At 40.8% G+C, this 14039-nt stretch overlaps 1 protein-coding gene across 3 annotated transcripts in view; it reads left to right on the forward strand.

The window, feature by feature from the left end:
• Window positions 1-14039, forward strand: part of LOC134350426 (ALK tyrosine kinase receptor-like) — a 1308522-nt gene that overhangs the window by 901777 nt on the left and 392706 nt on the right. For all 3 annotated transcript variants that reach the window (XM_063055604.1, XM_063055603.1, XM_063055605.1), the window contains exon 5: window positions 10953-11092. In XM_063055604.1, coding sequence (XP_062911674.1) covers window positions 10953-11092 — 140 coding nt within the window. The remainder of the gene's footprint in view (window positions 1-10952; window positions 11093-14039) is intronic.

Raw genomic sequence — 14039 nt, forward strand, 5'->3', positions numbered from 1 at the left:
AATTACAGTGCTATGAGAGAGCAGTTGGCCAAAGTAAATTGGAAGGAGCTGCTGGCAGGGATGTCAGCAGAGCAACAATCGTGTGTATTCCCGGGAAAAGTGAGGAAGGTGCAGGACATGTATATTCCAAAACTGAAGAAATACTCAAATAATAAAATAGTACAACTCTGGCTGACAAGGGAAGTCAAAACTATTGTGAAAGCAAAAGAAAGGGCACACCACAAAGCAAAAATCAGTAGGAAGGTAGAGGATTGGGAAGTTTTTTTTTAAAAAAACCTACAGAGAGCAACTTCTTAAAAAAAAATCATTAGAAGGGAAAAGATGAAATATGAAAGCAAACTAGCAAATAACATCAAAGTGGATAGTAAGTTTTTTCAAGTATTTTAAAAATAAAAGAGAAATGAGGGTGGATCTAGGACCGCTAGAAAATGAAGCAGGAGAGATAATAACAGAAGGCAAGGAGATGGCTGATGAACTAAATAAGTATTTTGCATATTTTGTGGAAGACTCTAGCAGTATGCCTGAAGTTGTAGTGTGTGAAGGAAGAGAAGTAGGTGCAGTACTGTTACAAGAGAGAAGGTGCTCAAAAAGCTGAAAGACATCAAAGAACATAAGTCACCCAGCCTAGATGTACTGCACCCCAGGGTTTTGAAAGAGATAGTGTTAGAGATTGTGGTGGCATTAGAAATGATCTTTCAAAGATCATTGGACTCTGGCATGGTGCTATAGAACTGAAAAGCTGCAAATGTCACTCCGTTCTTTAAGAAAGGAACAAGGCTGCAGAAAGGAAATTATAGACCAGTTAGCCTGACCTCAGTTATTGGGAAGATGTTAAAGTCAATTGTTAAGGATGAGGTGATGGAGTACTTGGTGACACAGGACAAGATAGGACAAAGTCAGCATGGTTTCCTTCAGGGAACATCCTGCCTCACAAACCTGTTGGAATTCTTTAAGGAGATTTCGAGTAGGATAGATAAAGGGGATATAGTGAATGTTGTATATTTGGACTTTCAGAAGGCCCTTGACAAAGTGCCACACATGAGGCTGCTTCCCAAGTTAAGAGCCCATGGTATTACGGGAAAGTTACTAACATGGTTAGCGCATTGGCTGATTGGTAGGAGGCAGCAAGTGGGAATACAAGGATCCTTTTCAGGTTGACTGCCAGTGACTAGTGGTGGTCCACAGGGGTCAGTGTTGGGACCACTTCTTTTAAGCTTAAAATTATGAAGACACGTAGTCCTCTTTTATTGTGATTTAGTAATGCATGCATTAAGAAATGATACAGTATTTCCTCTGGTGTGATATCACAAAACACAGGACAGACCAAGACTGAAAAAACTGACAAAACCACATAATTATAACATATAGTTACAACAGTGCAACAATACCATAACTTGATGAAGAAGTCCATGAGCACAGTAAAAAGTTCAGTCTCTCAAATGTCCCACATCTCACGCAGACGGGAGAAGGAAGAAAAACTCTCCCTACCATGCCGACCACAGTTCAACTCTGAGTCATCTGAAAACTTCGAGCTCTGATCAACTCTCCGACATGGAGTACTGAGCGCCATATCTGTCCGAACAATTCGACCTCAACCTTGGTCGCCAACAGCAGGCAAAACCGGGGATTTGAGGCCTACCCTCTGAAAGATTCCCGACAACGTAGTAATGACAGCAGCGAACGAGCGTTTCAGAAATGTCTCCAGATGGTCCTCTGTGCTTTCACGTCCATTCTCCATCAAATCAGAATTGTCCACGGCTCCTATTTAACAGATACGATATCATTTTTCACCAGAGGGCTGCGCATATATAATGCTGTATATAAATAATTTAGATCAGCCATTCTCAACGGGGGCCATATGGCCCCCTTGGGGGTGCTGGCACATTTGAAGGGGGCCACCAACTAAAAACTGTGAGAAGGGGAGCCCCAAGGGTTTATGGGGGGCCTGATAACTGAACCGATGAAGTACCCAAGCAGCAACCTTCATTAGAGTCAATAGTTTCCCTCCTGTTTATAATATCTTTCCAACACTCTGTTTGAATTTGGCGCACCTGGTAAATTTATTGCTTAAGCTCCTCCCACACAGCCTCACTTCAGAGTTGGTCGCGAAACAGGCTGCACCGGGTCAACGTATTCAATAAAGGGTTCTCGCATCCATTATATTTTATCTGGCAGATGTCTTTCAGAAACTTAAACAGAATCTTACAGGGCAAAAACAGTAACCTTGTAAATTATAAGGAAGCCATTGGTTCTTTCCTTAAGAAACTGGGAGTCTATTGCCACAATATGGGACATCGGGAATTTTTACAATTTCCAAACCTGAAGACGATCACAGAGGCACTGAAGGACGATCGCCTTAACATTTATGTGAAACATCTCAAGCAGATACACAAGGATATGCAAGAAAGATTTAGTGACCTGTTAAACCTCGATATCCCAAATTGGATTTTGAATCCATTTGAAGTACAACCCACCCAAGTTGAGGCAGAAATTCAAGAGAGTTTGATTGATTTTCAGAGTGATATAACTTCAGGTCGTCGGTTCAGTCAAATTCAAAAAGATTTTTGGATCAAGGGTGATCTGCTGAATAAATTTACAACACTGTGGGGAAAAAGCCCAAAGATTTTTTATTACCTTTCCATAGAAACTACAGCACAGAAACAGGCCTTTTGGCCCTTCTTGGCTGTGAGAACAGATTCTGCAAGGTATTTTCCTTGACAAAATCCAGGAACAGAATTGACATTGCAACAAGAGGTGACCTCCGACTGTCATTGTCCAATTTGGAGCCCGATATCATGAAACTTCCAGAAAAGCACCAGGCTCAAGGATCGCATTAGGCCTGATAGATGTTTAATTTCTTACAGTCTTTTTTAAAGTTTTGTCCAGTATGTCGGAATGTTCAATTTTTCTTTGTGTTCAATAATAAATGATTTTCTGTCTATCTGTTCGTGTTGTATCCCTGTTTGAAAGGGGGGCCCTGGAACCTGAGAAGAGCTCCCAACGGGGCCGTGGCCAAAAAACAGTTGAGAATCACTGATTTAGATGATGGAATAGATGGCTTTGTTGCCAAGTTTACAGATGATACAAAGTTAGGTAGAGGGGCAGGTAGTGTTGAGGAAACAGGTTGGTTGCAGAAGGACAGATTAGGAGAATGGGCAAGAAAGTGGCAAATGATATACAATGTTGGAAAATGCATGGTCATGCGTTTTGGTAGTAGAAATAAATGTGTGGACTATTTTCTAAACAGGGAGAAAATCCAAAAATCTGAGATGCATTTCTCAAAAATCTTGGAAGTTCTTGTGCAAAACACCCTAAAGGTTAACTTGAATGTTGAGTCAGTGGTGAGGGAGGCAAATACAATATTAGCATTTATTTCAAAAGGTCTAGAATACAAGAGCAAGGATGTGATGCTGAGGCTTTATAAGGCACTGGTGAGACCTCACCTTGAGAATGTGAACAGTTTTAGGTCCCTCATCTTAGAAAAGATGTGCTGGCATTGGAGAGGGTCCAAAGGAGGTTCACAAGGATGATTCCAGGAATGAAAGAGTTATCATACAAGGAACATTTGATGGCTCTGGGTCTGTACTCGCTGGAATTCAGAAGAATGAGGGGGAATCTCATTGAACCCTTTTGAATGTTGAAAGCCCTAGACAGAGTAGATGTGGAAAGGATGTTCCCCATGGTGGGAGAGTCTAGGACAAGAGGGCACAGCCTCAGGGTAGAGGGGTGTCCATTCAAAACAGATGCGGAGAAATTTCCTTAGCCAAAGGGTAGTGAATTTGTGGCCACAAGTAGTTGTGGAGGCCAGGTTGGGTGCATTTAAAGCACATATCGATAGGTTCTTAATTGGATATGGCATCAAAGGTTATGGGGAGAAGGGCAGGAACTGGAGTTGAGGAGGAATAGTAAAAAGGATCAGCCATGATTGAATAGTGGAGCAGACTTGATGGGCCAGATGGCCTAATTCTGCGCCTATGTCTTATGGTCTTATGAAATATTCCTGAAATTCAGATTCCGTCCTTCTGGCTATTACTCTAATTCTTCTTCTGTTTTGGGTTATTTTATCATTTGGTTTGTTCAATTTCTAATTGGGTCCTCCTGTTTGTAGGCCTCTATTTAAATTGTTTAACTTTGCCCTCATTGAGACAGTTGGTCTTATTTTTTTTTTCTAGTTTGATTTATTACTTTTTCCAATTCAGAATTTGGCAGTTTCCCAGTATCACTGATATTCAAACACAAGGAGTGACCAGTTCATCCTTGTTCTTGAGAATTAAAATAAGTTTAAGCCACATTTTAATTCTCCGAGATCTGATTACTTAGTGCCATCGATAACCATGTCCATAGCAGTGCAATGTTCTATAAGCTCATGTATCTGCTACTTGTGTATCTAGATCTCTTAAACAACTGGAAAAAAATTCAAAATGTAATAATATGATTTTTAAATGCAAAATAAGTATGAAAAGACTTTATTTACATTTATACTTAAGAGCAATGTAATTGAAAGCTGATTGACAGCAACAACTTCTTTGAAAATCTGGCACTTCATGTGGTGATGATGAGAACAGTCATTCACCTGATTTATTCTTATTGTAGTTTACATTAAAATTGTTTAGCCTGTTGCAGGATAAAACATTATTTGAAAAGGTAAAGAGATGACATGTAGTTTGGCAATTCATTTAAAGATTATGCATGGAATACTAGCGTGCTGTACAGTAATGAATTTAAATTCCCATTCAGCCAGCATATTCATGCGATTGGCACTGCCAGCCTGCTCCCATCCCTACTATTCGAATGAGAATATACTGCACAATGAATAGTTTGAAGTATTGGATGCATTTTCAGACATGGACAGGATTTCCTCCAGGTGTTACCGACACTTGTTGTGTTGGGATGGATTTCTGTCCATTTGTTTCAAATGTATGTGACCCCCCCCCGCCCAACCTAATTTTCTGAATTGAGGAATACAAGTCGAGCAGCATATAAAAGAGCTCAATGTAGCCATGAACAAAAATGTGCATGAGTAGGAAAAGCTGGTATTAAACTGGGCAAGCATTCTCAAAGACTTAAAAATCTTAGTATAGTACAGCGCAGTGCTGGCTCCTTCAGGCATGAAGTTGTGCCAACATTTCAACCTACCTCAAGGTCAATCTGATGTTTCCCTCCTACATAGCCTTTTTTTTTTCTTTCATCTATGTGCCTAACCAAGAGTATCTTAAATGTGCCTAACTTATCTGTCTTCATCACCAGCCCTGGCACACATTCCATGGGCCCATCACTGTATTAATAATTTTAAAAAAGCCCATCTTTGACACTTTCCCCCTATATTTTCCTCCAATCACCTTAAAATTATGCTCTCTGGTATTAACTATTTCTACCTTGGGGGAGAAAGGCACTGACCAGTTATCAATGTCTCCTATCAATACACCTCCATCAAGTCTCCTCTTATCCTCCTTCACCTAAAGGGAAAAAAACTAGCTCACTCAATCTTTCTTCATAACAATCTCTCTCTAATCCAAACAGCATCTTGGTAAGTTGTCCACATTCTTTCCTTTAATGAGGCAATCATAACTGAACACAATGCTCCAAGTGTGGTCTAAGCAGAAGTTTATAGAGCTGCAACATTACCTCACAGTTCTTGGACTCAGTCCCCTGACAAATAAAGGCCAATGTTCCTTATGCCTTCTTAACCACCCTATCAATTTCCATGGCTATTTTGAAGGATCTATAGACTTGGACTGTGTGATCTCTCTGTTCCTCAACACTGCTAAGAATCCTACTATTAACCTTATATATTGAAATTAAGTTTGACCTCTCGAAATGTATCACTTCACGCTTTTCTGGATTGAACTCCATTAGCCCAATTCTGCATTCTATCAATATCCCGTTATAACCTAGGGCAACCTTCTACACTATCCACAATACCACCAACCTTGGTGCCATCTGCAAACCTCCTAACCGACTCTCCCACTTCCTCATCCAAGTTATTTTTTAAAAAAATCACAGAAGAACAGGAACCCTCATACTTTGGGTGGCTAAAGGAAGGCATGACATTCCTCTAGCAGACAAAGTAAAGGAGAATCCCAACAGCATTTACAGATATCCAATATTAAGAGCAAAAGGATAGCAAGTGGCAATTGATCCTCTTGAAGATATGTGTGTTCATCTATTCATGGAGCCAAAAGAGAAGGGGAAGATCTTAAATAGAGTTTTTGCATCTCTATTTACTTGGGCAAAATTCACACAGGGTCTATAGAACTATGGTAAAATAGTGAGGTCATGAATTGTATACAGATCACTGAGGAGAAAGTGCTTGCTGTCTTAAGGCAAATTAGTATGGATAAATCCCCAAGGCTTAACAAGCTGTTCCTTTGGACCTTGTGATAAGCTCATGCAGAAACTGCAGGAGCCCTAGCAGAGGTATTTAAAATGTCCTTGGCCATGGGTGTTCTGCCGGAGGATTGGAGGATAGCTAATATAGTTCCGTTGTTTAAAAGGCTCTAAGAATGAGCCAGGGAATTGTTGGCCAATTTTTATAGAGTTTTTTTTAGGAGGTTATGAGTAACGTTGATGAAGGAAAGAAGTGGATGTTATCTACATGGACTTTAGCAAGGTCTTTGGGAGGTTGATAAAGAAAGTTCAGTTGCTTCGCAATCAGGATAAGTTAGTAAATTGGATTTGACGTTAGCTTCATGGAAGAAGCCAGTGAGTATTGGTAGATGGTTACCTCTCTGACTAGAGATCTGTAACCAAGGATGTACTGCAGGAATCAAAGATGGTGAGACATAAGAGCAGAATTAGGCTATTCAGCCCATTGAGTCTTCTCTGCCATTTGACCGTGTGTGCTCCATTTTCCTATCAACTCCATTCTTCTGCCTTCTCCCTGTAACCTTTCACAACCTGACTTATCAAAATCTATCAACTGTCACCTTAAATACATCCCATGACTTGGCCTCAACAATCACTCATGGCCAGGAATTCCTGATTCATCACCCCTGGCTAACAAAATTCCTTCTTATCTTCATTCTAAATGGACGTCCCTCTATTCTGAGGTTGTGCCCTCTGGTCTTGGACTCCTCCATTATAGGAAACATCCTCACCGCATCCACTCTATCTAGACCTTTCAACATTCAATAGATTTCAATGAGATCCACTCCACCTCCCCCGACCCCCCAATTCTTCTAAACTTCAGTGAGTACAGGCCTAGAGCCATCAAATACTCCTCAAATGATAAGTCTTTTATTCCCGGAATTATTTTCGTGAATCTCCTTTGATCCCTTTACAATCTCAGCACATTCCTTCTTGGATAAGGGGCCCAAAACTGTTCACAATACTCCAAGTGAGACCTCACCAGTATCTTTATAAAACTTTAACATTACATCCTTGCTTTTACATTCTAGTCCTCTCAAAATGAATGCTAACATTGTATTTCCTTCTTCAACACTTATTCAAACTATGAATTATCCTTTAGGGAATCTTGTATGAGAACTCCTAAATCCCTTTACACCTAGGATTTTTGATACTTTTTTTCCCGTTTAGAAAATATTGTTTACTATTATTCCTTTTATCATCATGCAAGGCCATACACTCCCCAACATTATTTTCCATCTGCCACTTATTTGCCTATTCTCCTAATCAGTCAAAGTCCTTCTGCAGCCTCTATGCTTCCTCAAATCTACCTGCCCTCCACCTATCATATCATCCACAGACTTGGCCACAAAGCCATCAATTCCATCACACAAATCATTGACATGTAATGTGAAAAGAAGCAGTCCAAACACTGTTCCTGTGGAACACCACTAGTCACTGGCAACAACCAGAATAGGCTCCCTTTATTTAAAGTTTTTGCCTCCTGTAAGACAGCCAATCTTCTCTCTATGCTAGTATCTTTCTTGTCATTCCATGGGCTCTTGTCTTGTTAAGCAGCCTTGTGTGTGGCACCTTGTCGAAGGCCTTTTGAAAATCCTAGAACACAACATCCTCTGACTCTCCTTTATCTGTTTTGCTTGTTATTTCCCAGAGAATTCCAATAGATTTCTTGGGCAAGATCTCCCATCTCCTGAACCACATCACCAGACTGAATGCCAGAAACCTGGTTGCTGTGGCTTTCCCCTGGTAGATTGCCTCCTTTCCCCTCTCCCCCAATTGGTATCCAAGTTGATATACTTATTATTGAGGGGCATGGCCACACGCAGGGTTGCCCTGCACTGTTTGCCCATTTCCTTTCCTTCTGCTGACAGTACCTCTTTCCTGTGACTGGGGGGGATGACTGCCTCCCTGTAACTCCAGTCCATCACCTCCTCAGTATCCTGCATGAGCCAAAGGTCATCAAGCTGTAGCTCCAGCTGCTGAGTCCATTGTTGTTTGTCATCTATATCAATAATCTGGATGACAATGTGGTTAACTAGATCAGCAAATTTGTGGCTCATACCAAGTGGTGAGGAAGCTTATCAGAGCCTTCAGGATCTAAATCAGTGGGAGAAAAAATGGGCTGAAAAATGGCAGATGGAATTTAATGCAGACAAGGGTGAGGTGTTGCACTCTGTGAGGACAAACAGGGTAAGTCCTACACAGTGAGCAGTTGGGCACTGAAGAGTGTGGTAAAACAGAGAAATCTGAGAATACAGATCCATAATTCTTGAAAATGGTATCACGGGTAGAGAGGGCCGTAAAGAGAGCTTTACACATTGGTTTGCATACATCAATATATTGTGTGCGGGAAACGGGATCTTCAGCTTCCTCACAGACAGGTCCCAGGCTGTGAAAATAGGGGACAAGCTCTCCTCTACAATCACTCTGAGCACAGATGCCCCACAAGGCTGTCTACTCAGTCCCCTGCTATACTCACTGTACACCTATGATTGTGTAGCCATGTTTCCATTGAACTCAATATGTAAGTTTGCTGATGACACCACAATTGTAGGTCGTATCTTGGGTAATAATGAGTTTGAATACAGAGAGGAAATTAAGAACCTGGTGGCATGGTGCGAAGACAATAACCTATCCCTCAACGTCAGCAAGACAAAGGAATTGGTTGTTGACTTCAGAAGGAGTAGCGGACTGCACGACCCCATTTACATCGGTGGTGCGCAAGTGGAACAGGTCAAAAGCTTCAAGTTCCTTGGGGTCAATATCACAAATGACCTGACTTGGTCCAACCAAGCAGAGTCCACTGCCAAGAAGGCCCACCAGCATCTTTACTTCCTGAGAAAGCTAAAGAAATTTGGCCTGTCCTCTAAAACCCTCACTAATTTTTATAGATGCACCGTAGAAAGCATTCTTCCAGGGTGCATCACAACCTGGTATGGAAGTTGTCCTGTCCAAGACCGGAAGAAGCTGCAGAAGATCGTGAACACAGCCCAGCACATCACACAAACCAATCTTCCGTCCTTGGACTCACTTTACTTGCTGTCGGAGCAGTGCTGCCAGGATAATCAAGGACATGACCCACCCAGCCAACACACTTTTCATCCCTCTTCCCTCCAGGAGAAGGCTCAGGAGCTTGAAGACTCATACGGCCAGATTTGGGAACAGCTTCTTTCCAAATGTGATAAGACTGCTGAACGGATCCTGACCTGGATCTGGGCCGTACCCTCCAAATATCCGGACCTGCCTCTCGGTTTTTTGCACTACTTTACTTTCCATTTTTCTATTTATGATTTATAATTTAAATTTTTAATATTTACTATCGATTTGTACTCCAGGGAGCAGGAAGCGCAGAATCAAATATCGCTGTGATGATTGCACGCTCTAGTATCAATTTTTTGGCGACAATAAAGTATAAAGTAAAGTATAAAGTGTATTGAAACCGTGTAAGACATTGGTAAGGCTTAGTTTGGAATATTGTGTGCACTTCTGGTTACCTACTTGCAGTAAAGATGGCAATAATATTGAAAGAGTACAGAGAAAATTTGCAAGGATGTTGCCAGGACTTGAGGACCTCCGTTATGAGGAAAGGTTGAAGAGGATAGGCTTTTATTTCCTGGAGCGTAGGTGAATGAGGGGTGATTTGAAAGAGGTACTGCATATAAATTATGAAGAATAATGGGGAAAATACAAGCTGGCTTTTTCCACTGAGGTTGGGTGAGATGAAGTCTAGAGGTCATTGGTTCAAGGTGAAGGGTGCAATGTTTGAGGGGAACTTGAGTGGGAATTTCTTCAGTCTGGGGGTGTTGTTCCACACATTCAAATGGCAAGCGGAACTGGTCGATGCAGGTTTGATTTCAATATTTAAAAGAAGTTTGGTTGATACATCGTTGGGAGAGACATGGAGCACTTTGGTTCAGGTGAAGATCGATGGGACTAGACAGAATAATAATTCTCCATGTACTGGGTGGAAAGAAGGGCCTCTTTCTCTGCAGAAGTGCTCTAGGGCTCTGTAACAGATCTACTGTGTTATAATTTTTCTAAAATGAGATACAGTAATTCAGGCTGCATATAGGTCAGGCTTTTTCCCCTATCAGAAGGTCTTCAGCTGTTTCCACAGGGAGGAAGTGTTATCCTTCTGCTGATTCCATAATGGCCTAACAACCCGTCATAAGGAGGTAAAGAATCAGCAAGCCATTGGGGTAAATAGTCAGATGACTGAGATGTCAAAAGAAGATGCAAAACCCATTTTTCTCCCTTCAGTATTGTAGTAGATGATTTTGGGCAGAATAGCAGAGAAAACATCCAACTGATAGCTTGCAGCTCTGATTTGTAACAGCATTGAATGTAAAAGTAGATTTAAAGTCCTATGCCTGCACTAATACAGAGATATTACTGCCGCTGTATGAATTTGGCTCCTTTCATCAGTCACTCTGGAGAGTCATTACTGGCCTGAGTTGAAAGGCACTTTGATATAAAACAGTGTAACTCTGCCTAGAATTAAAAGTATGTTGTGTCTCTGCTGGTTTGATTCACTGTTATTTTTCTCTCGCTCTACTTTTCTGTTATTTCAAACATTCTTCTGACAGGAACAGCTGGACACTGCTTCAGGGGAGAGTGGGACGCTTGGAAGATGGTTTCAGGATCTCCTTGGCATATAAAGGAAACAGTCGAAGAAACTGGGAGATAACGGCTTTGGACTCAGTTACCCTGAAAAACTGCCATGAAGGTAAATGCTGAGCTTTTTAAAAAGTGAGTGCTAATTTAGAATTAGCTTCATCAGAACACATGAAGTTTGAAATAATAAAATTGTATATGTTTTTATTTGTTTTCCAATGTCGAATTATTTCCTTTCATAAGCAATCACTTTAGTAATCCCTTGAGTTTGGTGTGGGTCTTCAGTATCCACTGCAGGTCATCCTTGGGTGACAGGTGGATTCCATTTTTACAGATGTCCATAAGATAAGCATGTCCATAAATCAGGAAATGTGTCCGTGCGTACACAAAATTGATCTATGGGAAGCGTGTCTCTGCGGTACTGGGGTGGATGGAATTGGTACTAGAAATGTTGCTGAAGTGCAAACAAATACTTCCCATTGTTTTACTCTGGACTTCCAGCATCTGCAGAATCTCTAGTATTTAAAATACATAGTTCTCAATTCCTTTCAAGCATTTTGAACAGCATATCAAGTGAAGATTTTACCGCTTTTTACTTTCTTCTAAAATTGCTTTGTAGCATTGAATGCTCTCAATAGTAACCCTGTCTTGCAAAGTTGGTCTTGATCTTCTGGCTTTGCTCAACTTTCTTCAAATTTCATCAAAACTGGTGCCAACTGCTTTGTGGTGAATCTCTTTTCAAGTTCTGGAGTTTACTCTTCTAACAGCTGTTTTACCACTTCCATAAAGTGTTCATTCAACATGAGATTCAAGCAAGTCTGTGACATTATCTTCACTAATTTCAAGCTGAAGTTGACTGCCAAGGGCAACCATTTTCTTCCTTGTTCTGTCATCTCAGAAAACGCACAGAAATCACAAAGTTAGCACAAATTATCTTCCACACATTATTCATACTTGTTCGCTTCAGCTGAGCACAAGCATCTGCAATGTTCTTCATTGTATCATAGATGTTGTTTGACTTCCAAATTTCCCTTGAAGTCATGCCTTCTGCTGCGTCAGGTAATTTAATAGGTTACGAAATTGTTTTCTAGAGTAGTATGCCTTTGAAGTTGCAAATGACACCTTGATCCATTGGACATTGTGTTTGGTGGCAAATAAACAACCTTAACATTTGGATAAATGTTATCCAGAATTGCTGAATCCCTAGGGTATTTTTGAGAACCAATAATATTTTGAATGCTAAATTCTTGGATGCATAGTATCTCTTCATCTCAGGGATAAATTAGTTCTTCAAGCAGTCTTCAAAATGAGCTAACATCATCAAGCTGTTCTGCTGGACTTCAAAATTCTTTGCAGAGCTTGAAGGTTCTCGGATGGATAAACCAGCAAGGTTTGCAATCTCGTACAACATTTCCACTAAGCAAAGGGATCAGTCTCTCTTTCATTACTTTATGTTCTAGAGCAGTCTTCTCCCTTACAGTATTTGTTTGTTTGTTTATTTATTTATAGAGATGCAGTGTGGAACAGGCCCTTCTGGCCTTTTTGAGCTGCACCCCCCACGATCTCTGATTTAGCCCTAGCCTAATCATGGGACAATTTAAAATTACCAAATAACCTACTGGCTGGTATGCCTTTGGACTGTGGGAGGAAACCGGAGCACCTGGAGGCAAACTACGTGGTCATGGGGCGAACGCATAACAGTGGTAGGAACTGAACCCAGATCACTGGTACCGTAAAATGTTGTGCTCAACGCTGCCACGTGGCCCCTTTCAATATGAGCTTCCAATGTATCTAATCTCGTCCATATTGAACACATCCAGCACAATAACTCCATCCCTAATGAACTTAGTCAGTGCATCGGGAAATGCAGTTGCTACAGTATGGTCAACACTTGCTGCTTCCCCTTGCGCTTTCATGCTACACAAATCAGCCCTCGCTTTAACTCTGTAAAACCTCCCTCTACTTGCAACAAATTCTTTGCTTTCATTACTGTGCATTTTCTTCAAATCTTTGAACAGGCTCTTTGCTTTTTCTTGAATAGTTATCAAGCTAATGGGTATTTCAGGTTGGTTTTGATCTATAAGCTCTATCACCAACAGTTTTTTCCATCTCAATTATCAAACCATTCTGCTGCTTTGTAATTTTAGCAGCCTGAATTGAGGCGGAATATTTTACTGCGCTGAAGAATGGGTGCCTTGTCATTTATGATGGTACTTGCTATAGAGCGACTGAAAACCAATGCTGTAGTCAATTTTTGATGGCATTTCTCCCTCTTCATATCACTTAATTACATCCATTTTAATTTCCATAGTGATAGTTTTTCTTTTCCTACCATCACATGCATCTTTTCAAAAGGCGTGGTAATGACAGCAATGTATGATTTTATAAGCACCGTACAGATACTGTGCTGCATAAAGGATCATAAACACTGCTCTCTATATTCAAACTATCCCTTCACCTGCACAGATGCTACCTGACCTACAGAGTTCCTCCAGTGGTTTGTACTTTACTGCTCTCAATATGGCCCTTTCAAGATGACTGAGGTTGTGTGAAGCTCAAGATTTCTTCTCATTAAGTGTTGTCATCATTCACCCAGTGTGCAAACAAAACTTCTGTCCAAAGGAGTGAGTGTGTGAGCATATGTTAGACCTTTGAATTTATCTGTGCAAGTTCATAGCCAAGGGATGCACAAAAGCTGGTCATTTGTAACCTGAGATGACCTGTTTCGATTAAAGCAAAAGAATTTGAACTAATTTGCTATTTCTCTGAAAATTCTTATATTAAGGTTATTTAGTTAATATCGCTGAAGTAACAATGTCCCACGTAATATGACCTGTTCATTGTCACTGTGTTTCATTGGATCATAAAATGGCTACAGCACAGAAAGAGGTTATTTATTCCATCATATGTGCTGACTTCCTACTAAACACTTCTAATAACTATATATAACCGTATAACAGTTACAGCACAGAAAAAAGCCATCTCGGCCCTTCTAGTCCGTGCTGAACTCTCACTCTCACCTAATCCCACCGACCTGCACTCAGCCCATAACCCTCCAT

The sequence above is a fragment of the Mobula hypostoma genome, chromosome 8 (genome assembly GCF_963921235.1).
Source record: "Mobula hypostoma chromosome 8, sMobHyp1.1, whole genome shotgun sequence".
NCBI lineage: Eukaryota > Metazoa > Chordata > Chondrichthyes > Myliobatiformes > Myliobatidae > Mobula > Mobula hypostoma.